Source organism: Aureococcus anophagefferens (assembly GCF_000186865.1).
Source record: "Aureococcus anophagefferens unplaced genomic scaffold AURANscaffold_14, whole genome shotgun sequence".
Lineage (NCBI taxonomy): Eukaryota > Pelagophyceae > Pelagomonadales > Pelagomonadaceae > Aureococcus > Aureococcus anophagefferens.
Genome location: NW_008705574.1, coordinates 157,959 through 182,586, shown reverse-complemented (window position 1 = coordinate 182,586; position 24,628 = coordinate 157,959). Strand labels below are relative to the sequence as shown.

General features: G+C 70.5%; 5 protein-coding genes across 5 annotated transcripts; 4 read left to right on the top strand and 1 right to left on the bottom strand.

Annotated features, from left to right (window-relative positions):
• Nucleotides 1-601: 601 nt before the first annotated feature.
• Nucleotides 602-1,411, top strand: AURANDRAFT_65309 (hypothetical protein; the record flags this gene model as incomplete). Its single annotated transcript, XM_009040369.1, has 1 exon — nt 602-1,411. The coding sequence occupies one exon, from the start codon at nt 602-604 to the stop codon at nt 1,409-1,411; it is 810 nt and encodes a 269-aa protein (XP_009038617.1).
• A 463-nt stretch (nt 1,412-1,874) lies between these two features.
• On the top strand, nt 1,875-6,388 carry AURANDRAFT_70232 (hypothetical protein; the record flags this gene model as incomplete). Its single annotated transcript, XM_009040370.1, has 4 exons — nt 1,875-2,009; nt 2,155-2,264; nt 2,324-5,531; nt 5,592-6,388. 4 exons carry the CDS (start codon nt 1,875-1,877, stop codon nt 6,189-6,191), a joined length of 4,053 nt encoding a protein of 1,350 aa, XP_009038618.1.
• Nucleotides 6,389-11,966: 5,578 nt separating this feature from the next.
• AURANDRAFT_28593 (hypothetical protein) lies at nt 11,967-12,830 on the top strand (the record flags this gene model as incomplete). The annotated part of the gene is made up of 1 exon (XM_009040371.1): nt 11,967-12,830. One exon carries the CDS (start codon nt 11,967-11,969, stop codon nt 12,828-12,830), a length of 864 nt encoding a protein of 287 aa, XP_009038619.1.
• Nucleotides 12,831-13,981: 1,151 nt separating this feature from the next.
• On the top strand, nt 13,982-17,652 carry AURANDRAFT_71918 (hypothetical protein; the record flags this gene model as incomplete). Its single annotated transcript, XM_009040372.1, has 3 exons — nt 13,982-14,704; nt 15,017-16,037; nt 16,237-17,652. The coding sequence occupies 3 exons, from the start codon at nt 13,982-13,984 to the stop codon at nt 17,634-17,636; spliced, it is 3,144 nt and encodes a 1,047-aa protein (XP_009038620.1).
• Nucleotides 17,653-19,557: 1,905 nt separating this feature from the next.
• AURANDRAFT_65305 (hypothetical protein) lies at nt 19,558-23,843 on the bottom strand (the record flags this gene model as incomplete). Its single annotated transcript, XM_009040187.1, has 2 exons — nt 19,558-20,070; nt 21,531-23,843. 2 exons carry the CDS (start codon nt 23,841-23,843, stop codon nt 19,558-19,560), a joined length of 2,826 nt encoding a protein of 941 aa, XP_009038435.1.
• Nucleotides 23,844-24,628: the final 785 nt, after the last annotated feature.

The window sequence follows — 24,628 nt, the reverse complement described above, 5'->3', positions numbered from 1 at the left end:
GGCGGCTACGACGACCGCCGCGGCGGCGGCTACGACGACCGCCGCGGCGGCTACGACGACCGCCGCGGCGGCTACGGCATGGACGACCGCCGCGGCGGCTACGAAGACGACCGCCGCGGCGGCTACGACGACCGCCGCGGCGGCGGCGGCTACGACGACCGCCGCGGCGGCTACGACGACCGCCGCGGCGGCTACGACGACCGCCGCGAGGCCCCGCCGAGCAACGGCCGCGACGGCGGCGCGCCGGGCGGCTACAACTGAGCGCAAGGGCTCCCAAGAAGCATCGCGATCCCCACCCCGCGCGCCCGTACACCCGCGCGCGCCAGTCCGGCCCTCCCCGCCGCTAACGGCCACTCGACCGATGTGCATTCTCGCTGCGCGGCCGCCGGGTTGAACCTCGGTTGAGCGCGCTGGAGCGCGTTCTCGATGGAGTTCGGCGGCGGCGCGGCGCCGGCGACGTCCTGGGGCTTGCCGATGGGGTTGAGAGGAGTGGGATTTGGGCACTGGAGGCGCGCGTCGCGGCTCGAGGGGCGCGTCGACGACGCGGCGTTTGGCCGGGGCACAGAGCGGCACGCATCAGAACGTGCGGCCGACGTGTGACATGGACGCCTACAATCCGACGCGCTGCGCGCGCGCGACGCCCATGACGCTGCTGCGCACGTCTTTGTTGCTCGCGTGCCTCGCGTCGTCGTCGTCGAAGGCACACGCGCTGAAATTGGACGTGTTCCGAGTCGGGCGCCCGTTGATGCCGCTGGACACGCTGTCGAGCTACTCCTTCGACGCGAGCACCTTCGAACGCTTCGCCACGGCCGACGCGCCGGTCATCGTGGGCCTCGAGCACGGCTCGGCCAACGGCGTCGGCGTGCTCGCCGTCGTCGACGCGTCGCGCGCGTCCGCCGCCGGCGCCGTCGTCCGCGCGCCGGTGACGGCGTTCGCCCGGTACCGCCGCGACGGCTCGGGCTGGGGCGAGAGCGACGTGCGGCCCTGGCGCGACCTCGACTGCGACCCGGACAGCGAGGCCTGCGACGTCGACCTCTACGGCGAGGCCGAGGCCCACGACGCGTGGCTCTCGCGCGAGCTCTCCTCCCGGTCGTCGCGGCGCCGCGCGCCGTCGCGGGCGCTCGCCGCGCTCTACGACGACGCCGCCTCGAAGGTGCGCCGCTTCAGCGCCTACAACGGCCCGCGCGGCGACCTCGAGGCCGCCTTCCTCCGCGTCGACGGCCTCGCGGCGTTCGCGGCGTCGCGCCGCGAGTGCTACTCGTTCGCGCTCACGCGGCAGCGCGAGCTCGCGCCCCGCGAGGTCCTCGCCCAGCTCCACTCGCGGTCCACGGCGGCGCGCCTCGCGGCCTCCGTCGAGGCCGCGGAGAGCGCCGCGGAGAGCACCGCGGGGGACGTCGTAACGAGCAGATAGGCGCGGACTCGAGCTCGGACTCGCCGGTAGACTCCGCAGCTCCGCGCCCGCCGGCGTCCTCGCGCGATGCTTCGCCCGCTGCGATGCTCGCAGAGGTCGGCGGCGACGACGGCGCGGCGCCGGGCGTGCGGCCGCGGACGCGCGCGGCCGCGGCGCGCCCGGACCTAGGCCTGGGCTCATGAACACATCAAGATGAGATGCACATGAACTCCGAAACCCCCCAACGAGTGCGAGAAAAAAAACGCCCCTGTATCCCGATGACGTGGCAGCGTAGGGGTGACCAGGGCCGACTAACGAGAACCAATCAACCACAGCATGTTCATCCCATATCTGAGAATTACAAATCCTTGCGGCGAGGCGCGGCTCGCTGCGCACCAAAAGTTGGTGGCCGCGGCATTGGCAGCCGCGCAAGCGACGTTTAGGACCCCCGCGGCGGCCTTCGGGGACCGACCCGGCGAGCGCCATGTGTGACTGGCTCTTCGAGTCCAAGGAGGAGAAGGCGGCCAAGGCCAAGGAACTGCGGAAGAATGTGGAGATGACGGAGCACAGCGAGGACCTCGAGCCGCTCCTCGCCAAGCTCAAGACGAACGCGTCGACCGTGCGTGCCCCGCCGGCCGCCCCCCGCCGCCTCGACCCCGCCCGCGCCCCGCCCCCCGCGCCCGCGCGCCCCCCGCCGCCGAGGGGCGCCCCCGCGGGACCCGCGCGCCGCCTTCCGCGCCCGAGCCTTCCGCCGCGCCGCGCAGGGCATGACGACGGAGCAGGCCCAGGCGGCCTTCGCCCAGTACGGCCCCAACGAGCTGACGCCCCCGCCGACGACGCCCTGGTACATCAAGTTCATCGAGGAGATGACCGGGCGCGGCGCCGGCGTTCTGACCGGGACGCGTCCCGCTTTCGCGACCGCGCGCGTTTCAGGTTCTTCTCGCTGCTGCTCTGGGGCGCGTCGGCCGCGTGCTTCGTGTCCTACAGCCTCAAGCCCGACGTCGAGAACCTCTACCTGGGCATCGTCCTCGCGGCCGTCGTCTGGGTCACGGGCTGCTTCAGTTACCTCCAGAACCGCAAGTCGGACAACATGATGGCCGAGTTCAAGGCCATGCGGCCGCCCAAGGTCAAGGTCGTGCGCAACGGCGAGCCCCTGACCATCGACCCGGCCCTCGTCACCGTCGGCGACATCGTGCTCCTCGAGCAGGGCGACCTCGTGCCCGCGGACCTCCGCGTCTTGGAGTGCTCGCCGAACATGTGCGTGGACAACTCGTCGCTCACGGGCGAGTCCGAGCCCCAGAAGCGCAAGGCCGAGTGCACCCACGAGGACGTCCTCGAGACGGCGAACCTCTGCTTCTTCGGCACGCAGGTGCCCGAGGGGTCGTGCCGCGGCCTCGTCGTCAAGATCGCCGACGACACGGTCATCGGCCGCATCGCCAAGCTCGCGCTGTCCACGGAGGCGGAGCAGACGCCCATCAACAAGGAGATCCACCGCTTCATCCTCATCATCTCGGCCATCGCCATCATCCTCGGCGTGTCCTTCTTCTGCGCGTCGCTCGCCATGGGCCAGGACGAGATCGCGTCGCTCGTCTTCATGATCGGCATCATCGTCGCCAACGTGCCCGAGGGGCTGCTGGCGACGGTGACCGTGTGCCTCACGCTGACGGCGAAGCGCATGTACACGAAGAAGGTCATGGTCAAGAACTTGGAGGGCGTCGAGACGCTGGGGTCGACGTCGTGCATCTGCTCCGACAAGACGGGCACGCTCACGCAGAACATCATGACCGTCGCCCAGTGCGTCTACAGCGACAAGAACAGCGCGCCGTCCATCCAGGACTGCGGGAGCTCCTTCACCAAGGGCGTCAAGACCTACGACGGCGACTCGCCGTCGTTCCAGAGCCTCCTCACGTGCTCGACGCTCTGCAACACGTGCTACTTCGAGAAGTACTGGGAGGACGAGGACACGGGCAAGCGCGTGCTCCTGCCCTTCTCCAAGGTGCGGACCCAGGGCGACGGGTCGACCATCGTCGAGATCCAGTGGAAGCCCATCGGCAACGCGTCCGAGGGCGCGATGATCAAGTTCGCGCACCCGACGCTCAACGAGACCATGGGCATCAAGGACATCGAGGACATGCGCCGGGCCAACGCCAAGGTCTTCGACATCCCCTTCAACTCGAAGAACAAGTACCAGGTCCACGTGCACTGCACGTCGCCCGACGCGTCCACCGACAAGAACGACCGCATCGTCTACATGAAGGGCGCGCCCGAGCGCGTGCTCATCCGCTGCACGGAGTACATGGCCGGCGACGGCTCCATCGTGCCCATGACGCCCGAGCTCGCCGCGCAGATCGAGGAGTCGCAGATGGCCATGGGCAACAACGGGCTCCGCGTCCTCGGCTTCGCGATGAAGAAATTACCGTTTGCCAAGTACGGCGCGGACTACCCCTTCTCCGACGGCCGCGAGGAGGGCTGCTCCACGGCGAACTTCCCCCTGGGCGAGTTCAAGGCCATCGAGACCTTCGAGCAGGCGAAGAAGGACGGCGTCGAATTGAAGGACGACAAGGGCAAGAAGGTCCTGCCGCCCCACCCGCTGTCCGGCGAGGGCCTCATCTTCCTCGGGCTGATGGCCCTCGTGGACCCGCCGCGCGAGGCCGTGCCGGGCGCGGTGGCCAAGTGCAAGACCGCGGGCATCAAGGTCATCATGGTCACGGGCGACCACCCGGGCACGGCCAAGGCCATCGCCTACAAGGTCGGCATCCTCTGGTCCCCGACGAAGGACGACATCGAGAAGCAGAACAAGGACAACGGGCTGTCGCCGGGCGACGTGGGCTACCAGGACCCCGCGGACGCGCTCGCGATCGTCTGCCCGGGCTGGGAGTTCTCCGACGACATGGGCGACGACAAGTGGGACGCGATCTTGGCCCACCCCCAGATCGTCTTCGCGCGCACGTCGCCCCAGCAGAAGCTCGTCATCGTCTCCAACTGCCAGCGCCTCGGCCACGTCGTCGCCGTCACGGGCGACGGCGTCAACGACTCGCCCGCGCTCAAGAAGGCGGACATCGGCATCGCCATGGGCATCGCGGGCACGCCCGTGACGAAGAACGCGGCGGACATGATCCTCCTCGACGACAACTTCGCGTCCATCGTCGCGGGCGTCGAGGAGGGCCGCCTCATCTTCGACAACCTCAAGAAGAGCATCTGCTACACGTTGACGTCGAACATCCCCGAGATCTCGCCCTTCCTCTGCTGGATCACCATGAACACGCCCATGCCCCTGTCCACGGTGCTCATCCTCGCCATCGACCTGGGCACGGACATGGTGCCGGCCATCTCCATGGCCTACGAGGACGCCGAGGCCGACATCATGAAGCGGCCGCCGCGCAACGCCGCGACGGACCACCTGGTGACGTCGAAATTGATCTGCCTCGCCTACCTCCAGATTGGGGTCATGCAGGCCATGGCGGGCTTCTACGCCTGGATGCTGGTCTTGAACGACTACGGCTTCCCGCCGACGATCCTCCTCGGCAACCCGTCGGGCGCGGGCCTCTTCTTCGGCGAGCAGACCATGTACTGCAAGTTCAACGGCGGCCAGTACGTCAACGGCGAGGGCGAGATCGACCCGGCGAACCCCGACCCGACGGTCTCCGGCCCGAACCGCAACTACCCCATGTGGGACCGCGGCGACGGCGGCTACATCAAGGCGTGCACGTACCCCGCGAAGAACTTCCAGGGCGGCTTCAAGGCGCCGACGGAGAACTTCTACTACGAGTACGCCGCGACCTACACGGAGAAGACGAACACGTTCCAGCAGCCGACCATCGAGTCCATCTGGGCGCTCAACGACAAGGGCTTCTTCGAGTACACGCCGTGGCGCGGCCGCCTGAGCCCCTTCTGGGACAAGAAGTGGGTGTCCTTCAACATCCACAACTCGGAGTACAAGATCGCCAAGGCCAAGGCCGGCGCCTTCGGCTTCCAGGGCGCGCGCGACTCCGCGGTCTTCCAGTACCAGCCCGCGGGCGTCTGGTCCATCTGCCTCGGCAACGACGGCGACCTCGACAAGAAGACGCGCCGCAACGGCATGATCGAGCTCGAGCTCATCAAGGAGTCCTACGAGGGCTTCGACCTGGCGGACGCCGCGTCCGTGGCCACGGGCGGCGTCGACAACGGCGGCACCATCGGCGCCGACTGGTGCAACGGCAAGACGCACGGCCACACGATGTTCCAGCACGCGACGTTCTGCAACGGCCAGTACAAGGCCAACGGCGACCCCGAGGTCCCGGGCTGCGACGCCCTCGACGACGAGACGCCGAACCTCCAGTACTGCCAGGGCGGCTGCGGCCTGGACTGCACGGAGGTCTTCGGCGCGGACCGGAACGCCGACGGCGTCGTCCAGTGCCAGAACATCGCGTCGCGCATGATCCAGAAGAAGGCGCTCATGCACGCCCAGGCGGCCTACTGGGTGTCCATCGTCGTCGTCCAGTGGGCGGACCTGCTCATCTGCAAGACGCGCTGGCTCTCAATCCGCCAGCAGGGCCTCCGCAACTCCGTGCTCAACTTCGGCCTCTTCTTCGAGACGTTGTTGGCGGCCTGGCTCTGCTACGGCGGCATCTTCGAGGTCCTCGGCACGCAGCCCATCCGCTTCACGCACTGGATGCCGGGCATCCCCTGGTCCATGATGATCTTCATGTACGACGAGACGCGCAAGTACCTCATGCGCGCGACGAGCCCCGAGGTCGCGGACCCCATCACGGGCGCCATCAAGCGCCAGGCCGGCTGGGTCGAGAAGGCGACCTACTACTAGGCCGAAGCTCCAAGACCCAAGTGCCACGACCTCGACGAGCGTCCGGCACACCCTCCCCCCCGCGACGCGCGCCGCGGCCCACCTCGCCCGGCTTTCGCGCCGCCAGGACCCCGCCCCCCCCCCCCCCCCACACACACGCGCGCGACACGACCGCGGGCAACGCCCGCGGCCGGTGCCCCTTTAACCGCTGCGCAGCCGATCGCGCGCGCGAGTCTCCGGACGCGCTCGGAGCCGTCCGACTTCAGTCCCAATGCGCCGGCGCCTTCAAGATGAGATCAAGATGCCGCTCGAACGCAGGCTCCTAGAGTCTCGACATCGAGCTCTGCGGCGCCTGCCGCTCCGCGACGCGTCGTGCGCTGCAGCTCTGCGCTCTGCGGGCTCTTGCAACGCGCACTGCGATGCCTCGCACGGCCGTCATCACGGGCGCCGGCAGCGGCGTCGGCCGCGCCGCGGCGGTTCGCCTGTCGCGCGAGGGCTGGCGCGTCGCGCTGCTGGGCCGCCGGCGCGCCACGCTCGACGCCACGGGCCAACTGCTGGCCGCGGGCAGCTACGTCGTCGTCGAGTGCGACGTCGGCGCGCCCGGCGCGAGCGCCGGGGCCGCCGACGCGGCGCGCGCCTTCTGCGGCGGCGGCGGCCTCGACGCGCTGCTGAACGTCGCCGGCGTCGCGCCGCGCGCGCGCGTCGGGGAGACGGACGAGGCGCGGCTCCGCGCGTGCTTCGACGCGAACGCGGCGGGCCCGGCGCTCCTCGTCGCGGCGCTCTGGGACGACCTCGTCGCCGCGCGCGGCCGCGTCGTCAACGTGAGCTCCTTCTCCGCCGTCGACCCCTTCGCCGGTTTTTTGGCCTACGGCGCGAGCAAGGCGGCGCTGGAGTCGCTGACCCGGTCCGTCAACGTCGAGGGCGGCAGGGCGCACACGCTGCGGCTCGGCGCCGTCGAGACGCCCCTGCTGCGGGGCCTCTTCGACGAGGCGCGGCTGCCCGCGGCCGACGCGCTGTCGCCCGACGCCGTCGCGGCGGAGATCTCCGCGATCCTCGCGGGCGACCGCGACGACCGGGCCGTCGTCGAGCTCGTCGTCAACCCCAAGGACGGCGCGACCTTCGACAACGACGCCCCGCGCCGCCGCCGCCGCGGCCGCCGCGCTGGCACCTCCCCGACTTCTTCCGGCGAAGTTAGGGCCCGCCTAGATCATCTTGTCGCGCTTGAGCTTGGCCCAGACGCCGAAGCCGAAGTAGAGCGCCGCGCCGTGGAGCGCGAGGACGACGAAGCCCGCGAAGGCGCCGGAGACGGCCGCGCGGTGCGAGTCCACCGTCGCCCGGACGACCCTCCGGTTCGTCTTGGCGAGCGTGTTCTCGAGCGTTTTCTCGTGGCCGCGGTCGAAGAAGCCGTTCTTCTCGTCCCCCGCGCGCGCGAGCGCGGCCGCCTGCTCGAGGGCCTCGAGGCGGCCGCTCAGCGAGTGCGCCGCGGCCGTCGAGATCTCGTCCTCGAGGCTCCTGAGGCGCCGCTGCGCGTTGTTCGTGCTCTCGAACATCTTCGCGGCGACCTCGTCGAGCTGGGCCTCCTTGTCGAGGATCTCGTACTCCATGTGGTGCTGCAGGTCCTCGACGGACGCGAGGAGCGCGCCGAGGATGCCCTCGACGCGATCGTAGCGCTCCGCCGCGGGCATGCGGCGAAGGTCCGCGACGTCGCGGACGTCGACGCCCGACGCCGCCAGGCCGGCGAGCGCGTCGACGAGGCTGTGGCCCGACCGGTGGTGGTGCTCCTTGCTGCTGACGACGGCGAGCTTCGTGACGTCGACGACGTCGTCGGGCCGGTCGTCGCTCGCGGCGGCCGTGACGCCCAGGTACGCGCCCTCGAGCCACTCGGGCTTGAAGACGTCGCGCGGCAGGGGCAGCGACCTGACGCAGGGCCGGAAGCCGCCGCCGTCGTCGTCGACGAAGACGCTGAGGCCGAGGTCGACGGGGGCCGTGGGGTCCAGCGGCTTCCGCGGCAGGTCCGGGCCCGCGGCCGCGGGGATGGCCTGCACGAGGAACCGGAGCTTCGTGTGGTTCGCCACGGTCACGTCGGCGCGCGAGCTGTCGAGGCGGACCTTCGCGTCGCAGCCGATGCCCGCGTCCTCCAGCAGGTCCGTCCGCGGCGCGATGTGCCCGTGAACGACGACGCGGATTGTGCCGGGCCCCGCGACGACGCCGAAGCCCGTGAACTTCTCCGTCGAGCCCATGAGCGGGCCCGCGGCGTAGATCGCGCGGCTCGCGACCCACGCGGCGACGCCGCCCGTGCGCCAGGTGTCCGGGGAGCTCTTCGGGGAGTCGTTCTTGCGCTTCTTCGGCGGGAACGCGCCGGGCCCGGCGACGCGGAAGTTCAGCGTCACGGCGACCTCGCGCGCCTCCAACCGCTTCGGGCTCCAGACCGCGCCGGCGCCGACGCGCGCGAGGGGCCGGGGGCCCCTGACCTTGTCCACGACCGTCTCGACCGCGGCGCCGCCGACGAGGCGCGCGAAGCGCTTCTTGACGACGGCCTCGCCGTGCGTCGTGTAGCGCGCGTACTCCACCTGTGTGGAAATCAAATCTTCAACCCGACTTCAATGTGCGCGTAATCGACCGAGTTCTGAAGTTTGGTGGGGACCCCCCAAACGAGTGGTTGATTTCCACACAGTACTCCACCGTGCGGCCGTCCTTGAGCTCGTAGGACGCGTCGCTCTGGAGCAGGCGCCGCGCGGCCGTGACCGTGGACCGCGCGAACGGCGCGCGGAAGCTCAGCGAGCCGTCGAGCTTCGGGGGCTTCAGCCTCGCCTCGTGCGCGTTTTTCTCGCGCTCGTTGTGCTCGCGCCACTGCTTGGGGTCCTTGCGCATCTTCTCGGCCTTGCGGTCGAACTGCTTCGCCGCGCGGGCCTCGTCGAAGGCGGGGTCGGGCCGGTCGCGGTGGTGCGGCGGCGGCGGCTTCTTGTGCTTCGCCGCGCGGGCCTCGTCGAAGGCGGGGTCGGGCCGATGATCCGGCGGCGACGCCTTCTTGTGCTTGTGCTTGCGGTCGCGCTCGAGGCGCAAGCCCTCGGCCTCCTCGGCGAGCTTCCGCGCGCGCTTCGCGGCGTCGTGCGCCCGCGTGGCCTGCTGCTGCTGCTCCTCCTCCTCCTCCTCGCCGCCGGCGTCGTCGTCGTCGTAGGCGTCGTCGTCGTCGTCTTCCTCCATGTCCTCGCCCTCCTCCTCCTCCCCCCACTCCCCGTCGTCGTCGTCGTCGTCGTCGTCGTCGTCGTCGAAGTCCTCCGAGCTGCCCTCGCGGGAGTCGTCGTCGTCGTCGTCGAAGCCCTGGTCGTCGTCGTCGTCGTCGTTGTACTCGAGTTTCTTGGCGGCTTCTTTCTTGCGCGTCGCGGAGAGGCGGGACGAGACAACAGAAAGCCCGAGGGCGACGAGCAGAAGCCGCGCGATCCGCCGCGGGAGGCCCATCGTCGCGTGCCCGCGCCGGTCCTGAGCGTCGCGAGGCGACCCTCGGAGCGAGACAGGCGCTCGCCAAGCAAAGGCGCGCATCTGCTGAGGCAAAAAGAGGGGCGAGACGGGCGAGACGAGCGATGCGCACTCGACGCGCGGCGTGCCGCGTCTTGCTCGATCAGTTCGGGAGCGACGTCTGGGGCGTCGTTTCCCAATACCTGATAAAAAACGAGATTTACCCCTTGACTCTCAACGAGAGCGACGGATTCGACGCACACGTCCGCGCTTGCGACAATGACACTCTGGTGCTCTTCACGAATCCGCGTTTCTTCGGCCCGAACTTCGGGGCGTTTGATACAACGTCGGAGAGCGACAGACTGCAACAGCTGCGCGACTTCCGAACTGTGTGCCGAGCATTCCGCGACGCCGTCTCGTACGCGAACCTCCGCCAGCTCCGCATCCGGCCGAACTGGTTCCCGCAGCTTCCAGGGAACTTCGGCGAGATGTTCGCGGGCTGCGAGAGCATCATTGTGAACGGGCGCGACTACTCGAAACCAGACCTGGCACCTCAACAGGGCACGATCCCCTCGGTGTTCCGCGACCTGCCCCGGCTCCGAGATATGATGTTCGAGTACTTCAGGGTGATCTTTCCGCCCTGGTTCCGGGACCTGGCGCTCGACGAGTTGGCGTTGGGCTATCGAACACAGATTGCTTTTAAATTTGAGAATCGAGATCAATTCTGGGAAGATCGCGAGGACGTGTTGCCGCCGTCGCTGCGCGCGCTGCGACACGACGCCTGCCACGATGCCATCAATCTGGCCCACGCGCGGCGGCTATCGCAACTGCAGGAGCTCGAGATCGGTGGCGAGACCTTGCCGCCGGACTGGTTCGCCGCCGATCTTGGGCAGCTTCGGCGGCTCTGGTCCTACGGCTGCGCCATCGCAGAGTGGGCGCCGACGTTGCGACAGATGCGCCTCGAGAGCGTCACTTTCGAAACTGAGAGCGTTTGCGAACAGTGGGAGATCGAGAATGCGCTGGAACAGATGGTCGGGCTCGAATCGGTTTGCGGCACGACAATCCGCGAGCTCGGACTGAGCGGCCAGAATTTGGGCCGCGTCCCCGACTCATTCCGTTCGCTGAGACTCCGGTCGATCGACCTGCAAGAATGCGACCTCCGAGAACTCCCTGACTGGCTGGGTGAGCTACCCCTCGTGGTGCTCAATGTATCGATGAACAAAAAGCTCAAGGCGCTACCAGTCTCGCTCCGGCAAGCGACGACGCTCCGCGTCATCTATTTGGATTTCACGTCATTGGCGGGGCCCTTCATTTGCGGCCACGAGCAAGGCCGGATCTGCATCTACGTCGACGGCGCGAGAATGCTCTACGATGAAGTGCCCGACGAGGAGATCTTTCGACGCGACGACGAGCTCCACGGCATCTCCGAAGCTCTGCCGGAGCTCCGCCTCCAGCTCCACCACCCCTCTGCCGACGATCGGGAGGACGTTTCCCCCGTGTGGTGGCACGCTCGCAGCGGCGCCGACTGGACTAGCTTCATCAGCCGCTAGTAACCGCGGAGATCTCGAGGCCGGCGCCGCAGCACGTGCGGCCCACCCCCCGAACGCCCGCGCCGCGCGCCGTCTCCCGAAGACCCCTACACGCGAATGTACCGTCATCGCCCCCGGAGCACGCCGAGGCGCTCCTCGTCGATGAAGTCGTCCGCGCGGAGCGGCGGGGCGCCGTCGTCGGCCGCGAGGCCGTCCGGGTGGTGCTCGAGGAGGTAGAGCGCGAGGAGGCACTCGCAGCGCTGCATGGCGACGAGGGGGTCGTCGGAGTCGAGGGGCAGGCCGAAGCGGCCCTCCTCCTGGTACTTCGCGACCCAGGCGGCTTCGGCGACGGCGTCGGCGAGCGCGGCCGCGTACGCGGCGCGGTCGACGCGCGCGGCGACGTCGCTGCCGGCGTCGCCGTCGAGCGGCGCCTGGCCGTTCTCGAGGCGCACGAGCGCGTTGACGACGGCCGGCGCCGACGAGCCGACCGCGGGCCGGAAGGGGTCGCTCTTCGCACTCCGGCGCGTCGCGCTGGCGCTGTGCGGCGCGCGGTGCGGCGTCGAGGCCTGGACGCGTCGCGGCGGCGCCCAGGCCCGCGCGGCGACGAGCAGCAGCGCTGCGAGGCCGCAGCGGCAGCGCATCACGGCTCTGCGGCGCGTTCGAGCTGCGACGACGAGCGCGTCGAGCGCTGCCACAGGCCGGCGCCGGTGGTGAAGGCGCTCGGCTCGTCGACTCGGCTACCGGCGTAGTACCGCGCGGCGCTCGCGGTCCAGCTCCTTCGACGCGCGCGCAGTCGCCCGCCCCTTCGACCATGGCGGCCCTGGCCCTCTCGGGCGTCCTGGACATCGGCAAGGCCGCGAAGCCCGAGGAGGAGGTCAGCGCGGCGGCGCAGCTCGCGTCCCCGACGTCCTTCGCCCTCGCGCCCGTCGTGGACCCCGCGGCCTACTCGGCGCAGAACTTCGGCGTGGGCTACGGCACGGACCACCACCAGGACGTCAAGTTCGCCAAGGGCACGACGACGCTCGCGTTCAAATTCAACGGGGGCGTCATCATCTCCGTCGACTCGCGGTCGACGATGGGCCCGTACATCGCGTCGCAGACGGTGAAGAAGGTCATCGAGATCAACCCCTTCCTCCTGGGCACGATGGCCGGCGGCGCGGCGGACTGCTCCTTCTGGGAGCGGAACCTGGGCACGCAGTGCCGCATGTTCGAGCTCCGGAACAAGCGGCGCGTGTCCGTCGCGGCGGCGTCGAAGATGCTCGCCAACACCATGTACTCCTACCGCGGGCGGGGCCTCTCCATGGGCACCATGGTCTGCGGCTGGGACGAGACGGGGCCCCAGCTCTACTACGTCGACGACGACGGCACGCGGCTCCACGGCAACGTCTTCTGCGTCGGCTCCGGGTCCACGTACGCCTACGGCGTCATCGACTCGAACCTGCGCGACGACCTCACGGTGCCCGAGGCCATCGACCTCGGCCGCCGCGCCATCGCCGGCGCCGCGCACCGCGACGCCTACAGCGGCGGCTGGAACAACCTCTACCACATGAAGGAGACGGGCTGGGAGTTCATCGGCGCCGTCGACACGAACGACCTCTACTACCACTACATCCACAAGGGCGAGGGCGGCGGCGCGCCGCTCCCGCCGCCCAAGCCCACGCCCTCCAACTGCTAGGCTCCGGCGCGGGACGGCGACGCGCCGACGAGCCCCACACCGCTCCGCGTCGCTCAAGGCATCCGCTAAAACTCGAGGAGGTCCGGCACTTCGCTGGGCGGCGGCGACACGGCGGCGTTGGCCGCGGCGTCGGGGTGGAGGGCCACCAGGGCCTCCGTGCAGGCCCATCGAAGTCCGGCGTCGAGGCCCAGCTCGGCGAGGAGCAGGCCCGGCAGCGCGTCCCGCAGCTCCGTGGCGTGGAGCCCGCGCCCGGCGTAGCGACGGGACGCGGCGGCGGCCGCCGCCGCGGGGTAGAGCTCGCCGACGACGCGCACGAGCTCCGGCGTGACGGCCCGATTCTGGCAGAGGACGTGCAGCGGGTACTTCCGCGCGAACCATTTCAGGTCTTTCACCGCCGCGCCGGGGCAGAGGCCGCCGACGCACCGCGCGAGGGCCGGGGTGACGGCCGGGTTGCAGCAGAGCACGTGCAGCGCCGTCCACCCGTTCTCGCCGCTCCTCGCGTCGGCCGCGGCCGGGTCCAGCGCCGCGATTGCCTCGACGAGCTCGACCGTGACCGCCGGGTTCGCGCAAACCACGTGGAGCGCGCCGACCCAGTCGTGATCGAGGTCGATGGCGCCGCACTCCCGCGTCGCCGCGGCCGGGTCGAGCGCGGCGACGGCGCGCGCGAGATCCGCCGTGACCTCGCGGTTGGCGCAGAGCACGTGGAGCGGCAGCTCGCCCGTGCGGCCGCGCTCGCTGGCCAGGGCGGCGTCGCTTGCCTGCACTTGCTCCACGGTCACGGACGGCGCCGCACACAGCGCGTGAAGCTCGTTGTCGCGCCATGTTGGATCGGCATGTCTCGCACGCTGTGCGCCAGCCTGCGGCGAACTCATGAAGTGCATGCTCACTCCCGACTAAAGCACGCCCTTGCGTGGAGGACTAGACCACGCCCTTGCTTGGAGGACTACTTGGAGGATTAAATTGTGCTCCATGCTGCATTCTCGAGCATCAACAACCACTCCAAAATCTTTCATATATCTGATGAGCAAACACCATCCATTTCTTTCGGCTTGGCCACATAAGCTCGTGCGCCGCATCCACCGCCCGTCGCGGCCCCGGTGCTCGCGTGCCTTGGCGCTGCGCCGGCCGAGGCCGTCACCAAACAAACACCCATGGCCCTGCGCTACGTCACGGAGGCGAAGCAGTTCGGCGCCGCGCTCTGCGGCTGCCACGCAATCTGCCGGGGCCTCTTCGGCAGCCACCTCGCGGCGCACGCCGTGCCCCAGTTCCTGGGCTTCGCGTTGCTCGCCGCCTGCGGCCTGCGGGCCTGGTTCGTCGACGGCGGCTACCTCGAGCTGGCGTCGACGCCCGGCGTGACGCGCGCGAGCGCCTTCGGCGAGCTCGCGAGCACGCTGCAGATCCCGTTCCAGCTCTACGAGCTCGCCTGCGCTCTGGGCGTGAAGCGGCTGCGGGGCAAGTCCTTCGAGCTCGTCGCCCACCACGCGCTGGCGCTGCTGCTGGCGGTCCTGAGCGCGCGCAAGGGCCTCTACTTCTACTACGGCGCGTACTTCATGGGCGTCTCGGAGGTGTCGAGCCTGCCCCTCGCGTTCGTCGACGCCTTCAAGATGTTCAAGCACCTGAAGCGCGACTACCCGACGGCCAACGCCATCGCGCGGCCGACCTTCGCCGTCTGCTTCCTCGCGCTACGGACGGTCTACTGGCCCGTCGTGTCCTACCACTTCTGGGCCGCGTCGCTCGCGCACGCCGGCGACGCCCTCGAGGTCAACACGTTCCTCGTCGTCAACATCCTCATGACGTCGCTCCAGGCCTACTGGACCAAGCTCATCCTCGAGGGCCTCTACAAGCTCGTCACGGGCGACCCGACCGCGGACGACGTCGGCAAGGACAACTGAGGGTGGGGTGCCGTAGGGGCCTCTCGGTTTTGTGTGGCGTCGTCGCGGGGGGTTGGGGACCGCGGCCGTCGCCGCCGGCTGCCCCGACGACGCGCTGCGGGTCTGGTGCGCCCTGGAAGGCTCCTGGACAACTCACGCTCGCCGATCGTCGAGCCAAGGTCTCTCACGCGGCAAATCCTCGGCGACCGCGCCGCTTCCTCGAGGTCTCGCGCGTGAATCATGATCGCGGCGGTGCTGCGCTGTATCACGGTCGCTCTCGCGATCGCGATAACGAACGCCGACGGCGACACGGAGAACCAGAAGCTCCCGCCCGTGGTCCTCAATGCGACGACGCTTCCCATCCTCCGCGGGTCGCCGCGCTTCGCCGCCGTGCGCTTCGCGCGGGCCGGCGACGGCGGGGACCCCTTCGACGGCTACTGGCAGCAGCTGTCCTGGAGCCTGCCGCCGGGCACCGTCTGGCGCGGCGACTGCGACGCGGAGCCGAAGGCGTGCGACGCGTGCGGCGACGCCGCGGCCGTCAAGGCCTGGACGGGCGACGGCTTCGTCGCCTACCCCGCCGACGCCCCCAAGGACGGCCCGTCGCTCATGGCCTGGCTCCAGGACCTCGACCGCGCGGCGCCGCCGCCGGGCGCGGCCTTGGACGGCGCGCCGCCGCGGGAGCCGGACAACTCGCGGCGCGTCCCCAAGGGCCGGCTCGCGCCCTGGACGGGCCAGGCGCTCCCGGCCCTGGTCTTCCGGCCGACGGCCAAGCCCGACGCCGCGGCCAAGAAGCGCAGGCGCACGCCCACGCTGCTCTACTTCCACGGCGGCAACGACGGACCGGAGTACGCCGCGAAATTCCAATCCGTGGCCTACTACCTCGACACGGACAAGCAGTTCGCCAAGGCCTTCCCCTTCCTCTTCCTCCAGCCCTGCACGGAATGCCAGCGCGACCGGACCATGGTCCATCGGGGCAACTTCCTCTACGCCGCGGAGGACGCGACGAAGCGACCGGCGTTCGGCGAAGTGGGCTTCACGAACCGCAACCTCGTGCGCGTGGACCGCGTCCTGGACGCCGCTCTCGAAAAGTTCCAGGGCGACCCGAAGCGCGTCATCCTCACGTCGACGTCCTACGGCGGCCGGGGCCTCTACCACTACGCGGCCAGGCGACGGGGCGTCTTCGCGGCTCTGGTCCCCATGGCCGCGTCGCTCTACCCGACGCCGAGCCTCGCGAGAAGCCTCTGCTGCCCGTCGGGCGCGCCGGAGTGCTGCCCGGCCGTGCGCCACTTCGTCGGGGCCAACGACCGGCCGCTCATGGTCGGAGGCCACGACCTGTGTGGAAATCAACCACTGGTTTGGGGGGTCCCCACCAAACTTCAGAACTCTCTATCTCGATCAAATCGAAGTCGATTCGGCTGATTTTTGGACGAATCGATTGCTCTCGTCGAGTTCTCGAAGCACAGCCGAAGAGTCCGACGCAATCCGTTCAATTACGCGCACATTGACGTCGGGTTGAAGATTTGATTTCCACACAGGCCACGACGCGTGGGACCGCGAGTACAAAAGCCAGAAGCGGCGCAAGACGGCCTACGCGTACACGAAATTCCCCTGGGCGCCGCCGCCGCGCCAGTCGGACTACGCCTACATGACGGGCCACGCGCCGGACCGCCTCGCGTGGCTCGCGAACGCGAGTCTGATCGAATGGATGCTCGACGTCGACTGCGACGCGTGCGCGGGCGCGGCGCCCTACTCGGAGGCGCTGCTCGCCATCGACGAGGTCGTCGTCGAACCGCCCGCCGTCGCCGGGCCGGCGACGCAGCTCCACGGGGCCGTCAAGTTCGGGACCCTGGAGGACGTGCGGGCGTTGGTGGACGCCGGCGCGGACCTCGCGGCGCGCGACGCGGGCGACAAGGAGCGCACGCCGCTCCACGTCGCCTGCCACCTCGCGCGCGACGACGTCGTGCGACTCCTCGTGGACCGCGGCGCGGACCTCGACGCGCGGGAGGTGCGGGGCTGGCGTCCCCTCCACGAAGTCGCGCACGCGGGGGGCCTCGCGACCGCGAGGTACCTCCTCGACGCGGGCGCGGACCTCGACGCGCGCGCCGACGGCGGCTGGCACGCGCTCCACCAGGCGTCGGGCAACGGCCATCCAGACTTGGTGCGGCTGTTCCTCGACGCGGGCGCGCGCGCGGACGTGCGGGCGGAAAATACGATGGAGCCGATCCACGCGGCCCTGCAGATGGTGAAGCCGAAGGTCGCCGCGCTGCTGATCCCGGCCCTCGACGGCGTCGTCGACCTGCGCGGCTACACGGTCGGCGAGCAGGGCATCCTGGCCCTCGCGGCCGCGCTGGGGACCGCGAAAGCGACGGCGATCTCCATCGCGAACGCGGGCTTCGGGCGCGAGGGCCTCGCGGCCCTCGTGGAGGCGCTCCAGGACCAGCCCGCGCTCGCGAAGTTGGACGTGACGCTCAACAACCTCCCGGGGCAGGCCGGGCCCATGCTCGCGCGGATCCTCGACGGCGCGCCGGCGCTCGAATTCCTGGAAGCGTCGGGCAACGGCCTCGGGGACGCGGGCGTCGCGGCGCTCGCGCCGGCGGTCGAGCGCCACCCCTCGCTGGCGCTCCTCGGGCTCCACAAGAACCAGCTCGGCGATGCCGCGGCCGCGGCGCTCGCGGCCGCGCTCGCGAGCGGCGCGCCCGCGCTCGCGTACCTCGGCCTGAACATGAACAGCGTCGGCGACGACGGCGCCGCGGCCCTGGCGGAAGGCCTGCCCCGGTTCAAGGCGCTCTCGACGCTCAAGCTCGACAACAACGCGCTCCACGGCGGCGTCGCCGCGCTCCGCGCCGCGGCCGAGGAGCTCCCGCGCGCGCTCGAGCTCCACGTCGACGGCAACCCGGGCGTCGGCGGCGGCGCGAGCATGCGGCCGGAGCTCTAGTTTAAGTCGTTGCTCGATGCTTGCCGGCGCGCCGCGGTGGAGGTTGAAGTCTAACGTCGGCTGCATCGTGGCTTCAATCACTCATTTAAAGCTCCGATCGATGGAGATGATGGGCGCCCGACAACCTTCGTTGGAGTTAAACAGGCGGGTGGAGCATTGCTAGGACGCTCGAGATGGACGCGGCGCCGGTCGACGACGACGTCGCGCGGAACGAGGCTCCGGACATTCCGTTCCATGATCCTCGAATCGAGGGATTCAACCGCGAGGACCGCGCGGCTACGCTCAAGCATCATGCCTACTACTGGCTGCGACGGCAGGATCGCTTCGGGGCCGCGCCTCCGGCGGAGCTGCCGCCTCCGCGGGAGCCGACGGCGCTGCCCGCCGGTCGGGAGACGGCGCTCGCGCTCGCGCTGTCGCTGGCGAGCGTGCGGGATCTCCTGCGATGCGCGTGCGCCTGTTCCGACTGGCGAGTCATTGCGGAGCGGTCGCTCGACGATCTGCTCTGTGGCGCGAGCGGCGTGGCCTGGGTGCCGCGGGGCACGATCGGCCGCCTCGTGGCCCTCGTCACGCCGGCGGACGCGCCGGACGAGGCCGAACGCTACCCGGGCGGGCGCCACTACACGTTCGGAGGGCTCGTCGGCGGCCTGGCGAGCGAGGACTACCGCAACGGCGACGTTGCAGGGATCTCGGGTTATATTGAGGAGGAGTCTCGCCTTCCGCGGTGCGCCTTCGAGCTGTCGGCTCGGCGGGGGCTCGGCGGCTGGGGCCTCCAGAGCGGCGCGCTGGGCACGTCCGAGGCGTCGCTCACGCGCGGGAACTGGCGGCTGATGGGGCCCCACTCCTTCGCGGCGTCTTCGGCCTACTTCCTCGAGTGCGGCAGCCTCCAAGGGAGGTTTATCGTCGAGCAGACCGTCGACGCGATCCTGGCGAGCGGCCTGAGTCTCGACGTGTGCGATGGCGCCGTCGAGGTGCGTGGTCCATTTCCCGCGCCGCTCGTGCCCGTCACGCGCCTCGAATGGAAGCGGGGGACGCGCCCCGGCACCATGACGCTCAGCGGCGACGCTCGACCGACGGGAGACGCGCCGCCGCGCGAGCCGGTCGCGTCCGCGCGCGAGCTCACGCGCTTCCTCGACCGGAGTCACGGAGAAGAGGTGTGCAGCGGGAGATACGCGTCCCACGGGTGCGCGTCGAGGAAGCCCGTCGCCTGGCGGCCGCTGAAGCCGCAGCCCATGGACCGGCGCCAGCGCACGTCCCTGCTCAAGCGCCTCGGCGGCACGCGGCGGCATGCCGAGGCGATCCACGCCGTCGAGGAGCACTTCTTCTGGGACCTCGCGCTCGTCGCGCACTTCGTGCTCGAGGGCGGCCGGTGGCGCCGGTCGCACTACAGCCTCCAGCGCGACGCGTTCGAGAACGAGATCCCGGAGGACCTCGCGTTTCCCTCGCTCACGGCGCTCGTCGCGTCGCTCGTATCCGACTGCGACTACGCCACGACGATGCTCCTCGCTCGACCCGGCGCGCGCCCGCGCGCGGCGCGCGGCGCGGTCGAACACGTGCTCCTCACGCTCGACGCCGCGTACTTCGACGACGACGAGGACGCCGAGGCGACGTTCGGGTACACCTACGTCCACCTCGAGCGCGGGCGGCCCCTGCGCTGCATGACGACGGCGCCCGGCGCGGACCTCAACGCGTTCCAGCCGTGCACCGTCAGCGAGCTCGACGCGAAGCTCGGTCCGACGGTCGAGCCGGAGCTCGAGCCGGGGGACGCGGACGGCACCTGGGCCTGCAGGAGCGTGGCCGCCGCCGAGCTCGTCGTCGTCGCCGCCGCGCCCCTCGCGCGGGACGCGCCCCACGCGCCCGCCGCTTAAAGTCCATGTTCTGTGAATTATCTGCCTCGCGCGCGGCACAAGTCTGCACTAGGATGTTAGCTCGCCGCCGCGGCCTTTCGCGCGGCCATGGCGGCGCGCACGTTGGCCTCGACCTCGGCCCGTTTGGCGGCGCGCGCGGCCTCGTCCTTGCGCCGCTTCTCCTCGGGGCTCAGCGCCTTCTTCTGGATCCAGGGCACGTCCTCGCCGCCCTTCTCGCGCGTCACGCGGAGCCAGTTCGCGTCGCCGGCGCCGCACGCGCCGCACGCCGGCGCCGCCGCGCCCGCCTCGCGCGGCAGCCCGCAGAAGCCGCACTCCCAGCAGACGGCCGCCCGGCCCATGGAGTGGCTCGACCCGTCCGGGTTCGTCGCGTAGATGTCCAGCATGTCGCTCGTCGTCTTCTGGAGCTTCTCGGCCTGGTCGACCATGCCGCAGCGCAGGAAGAGCTCGGCCGCGTTGTGCAGGTTCCGCGGCATGTTCTTATCGCGCGCCTCCTGGCCCGCCTCGCCCAGGACCTTGACCAGCGCGAAGCGCGTGTCGACCTTGAGGTGGACCTCGCGGAGGACCTCCTCCTGCGCCGCCATCGCTTCCGGGGGATCGCCGGGTTTTGCTGCTGGGTGCGGCGTTTGCAGGGTGACAGGGGCCGCGAAGGCTCGAGTTCGAGGTGGCGCGCGACGCTGGCACCCGGACGACGGGCTGCGCTCCCGTCGCCGAACCGAAGCTTCGCGAAGCTTCGACGTCGAGCGTGTCGAACGCTGCAAGAGCGCCGCCGGCGCGCGCCGCGCTGCCGCACCCCAGCCCATGGCCGCGCTCCAACCGAGCACGAGCAACGCCGGCAGCACGGAGCCCTTCGACGTCGTCGTCGTCGGCGCCGGCCTCGCGGGCCTGACGACGGCGTCGCGGCTGGAGAAGGCGGGCCGCACGGTGCTGGTCCTCGAGGCGCGCGACCGCGTCGGCGGCCGCCTGCTGTCGACGGACGACGGCGTCGACTACGGCGGGAGCTGGATCTGGAGCGGCGACTCCCGCGTGCGCGCGCTCGGCGCCGAGCTCGGCGTCGGTACGGTGCCGCAGAGCTTGGAAAACGCGTCGTCGCGCGTCATCGACGGCCGCGAGCGGAGCCTCGAGCGCATGGGCGACGGCCTCGCGCCCTGCGGGCCCGGCGCGAGCCGCTGGGTCGGCGGCGCCGCGGCGCTCCCGACATCGCTGGAGGCGTCGCTGGAGAAGAAGCCGAAGCTCGGCTGCCGCGTCGCGGCGGTCGTCGAGGAGGCGAACGACCGGCGCCGCGTCCACTACTACGAAGACGGCGCCGACCTGCCCGCGAGCGTCGCCTGCCGGCGCGTCGTCGTCGCGGTACCGCCCGCGGTGCACGCGCGCATCCGCTACGAGCCGCCGCTGCCCCGCGAGCGGCTCGAGCGATGCCGCGACGTCGCGACGTGGTGCGGCGACTGGTGCAAGATCGTCGCCGCCTTCGCCGTCCCCTTCTGGCGCGACCGGGGCCACAGCGGCGTCGTCGACCACCGCGACGAGCCCCACACGGTCTGGTGGGACGGCGGCGCGGCGAGCCTCGTGGGGCTGGCGGCGGGCGAGCGCACGCGCGCGTTCGCGGCCATGGACGACGCCGCGCTCCGGAAGCTCGTCGTCGAGGTGCTGTCGCCCGTCTTCGGCGACGACGTCGAGGCCCACCTCGTCCGGGTCACGGCGAAGGCGTGGATCGCCGACGAGGCCACCTACGGCGGCGGCAAGCTCCTCTGCTACGGGGACCCGCTGCTCCGCGAGCCCCACGGCGGCGTCCACTTCGCGGGCGCGGAGACGGAGCCGGGCAACGGCCACAAGGAGGGCGCCGTGCGCAGCGCCGAGCGCGTCCTGCGCGAGCTCGGCGTCGCGTGGTCCTAGGGCGAGTAAAGCGCCGAAGCTCCCCGCGGCGCTCGGCGACGCGCGCGCGGTACTGGCGAGATCTCTAGTGCCACGCGCTGTAGACGCTTTACGCGCGCTCGGGGTCGGGCGTCGGGGGCTGGCGGAGCGCGTCCGAGACGTCGGAGCGCGAGAGGCGGTGCCGCGGCGGGATCCACGCGTGTTCGTCGTGCTCCGAGTCGTCGTCGCCGACGTCGCGGGCCGCGGAGACGCGGCCGCCGAGCGCGAGGCGCCGGTGCTCCTCGACGCGGCGGTCCAACGCGTGGCGCGCGATCTCGTGCGAGTCCGCGAGGACCTGGTGGAGGAGGACCTCGCGCTCCGAGTCCGGGATGAGCCCCTTCTTCGCGAGCGAGAGGACCTCGGCGCGCTGGTACGCGACGACGCGCGCCGACACGAGGAGCGTGCGCATGGTCCGGCGCACGCGCGGGTCCATCGTCGCGAGGACGGCCTCCGCCTCCGCGAGCTCGCGCGCCGACTCCGCGCGGAGCATCTCCGTGACCTTTTCCAGCGTGTCGTGGCGGTACTCCGCGGCCATGCCGCGCCAGTGGGCGCAGACGTCGTCGACGACCTTGGCGTGCGCGCGCTTGAACGCGTGGAGGCACAAATAGGTCTGCTCCTGGACGCCGAAGCCGACGTCGCCGACGTTGCGCAGCAACTGGCCGAGCGGCCCGACGCCGAAGAAGAGGTGGATCATGTTCCACGCGCCCGGGCACGCGCGCTTGAAGTCGCAGCAGCGGTGCGTCGCCTTCGCGCGCGTGTGGTCGGGCACGACGCAGTGCTTCTTCAAAAAGGAGAAGTCGTCGAGCGCCGTCTCCGCGTGGTCCAACGCCAGGTCCGTCGACGACAGGAGCCACTCCGCGACGGCCGACCCCTCGGGGAGGCGGCCGTCCTGGACGAGGCGCCAGTACTCCGCCGTGAGCGCGTGGAGGAACATGGTCCGCGCGGCGACGAGCAGGTCGTCCTCGGAGATGGACGCGACGAGCCGCGTCGTGTAGGACAGCCCGTTGTTGGTCGACGACTCCCGGAGCTCGCGGAGGCTGCCCGGCGTCGGCGGCCCATCCGCGGGCGTCGACGGCCGGTAGCGGAGCACGCTGCAGAGCTTGAGCACCGCCGCCGCGTCGAAGTCGTTCTCGCCCTCGCTGCGCGCGCGCAGCTCGTCGAACATCTCGCGGCACCGATGCCCTACCGTCATCACCACAAATCGCCGCACGACGAGCGTCCGCGCGTCCGGCGTCGCGAGGCCCAACGCCCGGAGGAGCGGGCCCGCCGTCGCGCCGTTGACCGCGAGCGTGAGGAAGGCCTGGACCGCGACGTGGAAGAGCAGCTGCGCGCCGCGGCGCGCCTTCGCCGCGTCTTCGCCGTGATAATCGTGCGTGACGACGATCGCCAGCGCGAGGGAGATGGCGCCGCGGAGGCCGCCCCAGGCCATGACGCAGCCCTCCTTGCGCGAGAGGAACTTGCCCGCGCCCTTCGTTTTCGGGTCCTCGAGCGCGGCGATGGCCGGCCAGACGACGAGGAGCATGAGCGCCCGCGACGCGTTCAACGCCGCGTAGACCGATAGGGCGACGGGCAGGTCGCGCTCGAGGACGACGCCCGAGCGGTTCCTGATCATCTCCTTCATCGCCAGGACGCCCGAGAGCAGGAAGATCAAGGTATTCGCGACGAACTCCAGCGTCGACCAGACCGTGTGGATCGTGTGCGGGTTCGTGAGCAGCGGCGGCGCGTAGCGAGCGAGCACGAGGCCGCAGAAGACGCAGGAGAGGATGCCGCTCGACGCGCAGACGTGCTCGGCGACGAAGAACGACATGTACGCGGAGACGATCGTCGTCACGACTTGGAGTGTTGTATCGACTTCCTCGAAGCGGCGCACGGCCAGCAGCAATAGAAAGAGCGTGCCGAAGCCGAAGACGACGCCGATCGCCGGGCCGCCGACGGCCAGACGCAGACAGAAGCGGACGACGCGGCCCGGCTCGAGCGAGTCGCCGTCGACGACGACCCCTAAAAAGAGGAAGAAGAGCGCCGCGGCCGTGCCGTCGTTGAAGAGCGACTCGCCCATGATGACCATCGTCAGCGCCGGCGACGCGCCCAAATTCTTGAGCAGCGCGACGATGGCCACGGGGTCCGTCGCGCTCAATATGGACCCGAAGACGAGGCAGAACGCGAAGGGCCAGTCGTAGGGCAGGCAGCCGTACGCAAAGGCCGCGAGCGCGAAGGTCCCCAGGACGACGCCGGGGCCCGCGAGGATCAGCACGTGCGGCAGCTTCTGCCAGAGGAGGTGCGTGTTCACGGTCATGGCGTCGCCGAAGAGCAGGATCGGCAGGAACGCGTAGAGCAGCAGGTGCGGGTCGATCTTGCCCCAGGCGCGGAGCGACTTCGAGAGCGCGCCGAGCGGCAGCGGCCGCGGCGCGGCGTGGTGGTGCACGGCCTCGAGCATCATGCCCCAGGCGAAGAGCGCGAGCGTGTAGGGCGTCTTCGGGAAGAAGTGGTTGATGCAGAAGAGGGACACGAGGCCGAGGAAGAGGCCGACGCTGAGGAAGACGAGCACGAGGTAGCCGTTCTCGGGGACCGAACCCTCGTGCGCCGCGTCGTGCGTGCCGCCGTCGTGGCCGAAGGGCGTCTCCGCCAAAACGCGGGCGTCGTTTTCGCACGCGCCCCGCGTCCACCGCGCCGTCGCCCCGGCGCACCAGGCGTCGCCCCAGGACGCGTAGGTCCGCCCGTTCGAGCAGATGGGGTCGTCGATCGCTTCGAACTGGGCGCGGCACGCGTCGTCGGCTACTGTGGTGGCGAGGACGAGGAGCACTCCGATTGGAGTTCGGGGGATGATCATAGTCCGCGCCTCACACGACCGCAAGCTGATATTCGGGGCCCCGCTCGACGATGCGGGTGCGACGAGCGTTTTGCCTCAAGCGTTTTCGCGATCGATCGGGCGGCCGCCAGCGCATCAGCAAGCACGTGACGGCCGAAGGATGATAAGGATGGACACGCCGCGATGCGCCCTGGCGCTGCTGCTCGCCACCGCTTCCGCCCTCCAGCTCAATCGCCGCGCCTGCCTGCAGGCCGCGGGCGCCACGGCGCTGACGGGCGCCGCGCCGGCGACCGCCGCGGACCCGCTGAGCGGGTCGCAGTGCTACGCCGTGCTGGCCGACAGCTCGCTGGCCATGAACCCGCGGCTGGAGAAGCGCGGGTCGGCGGCGACGGTGGCGTCCTTCCGGAAGACGC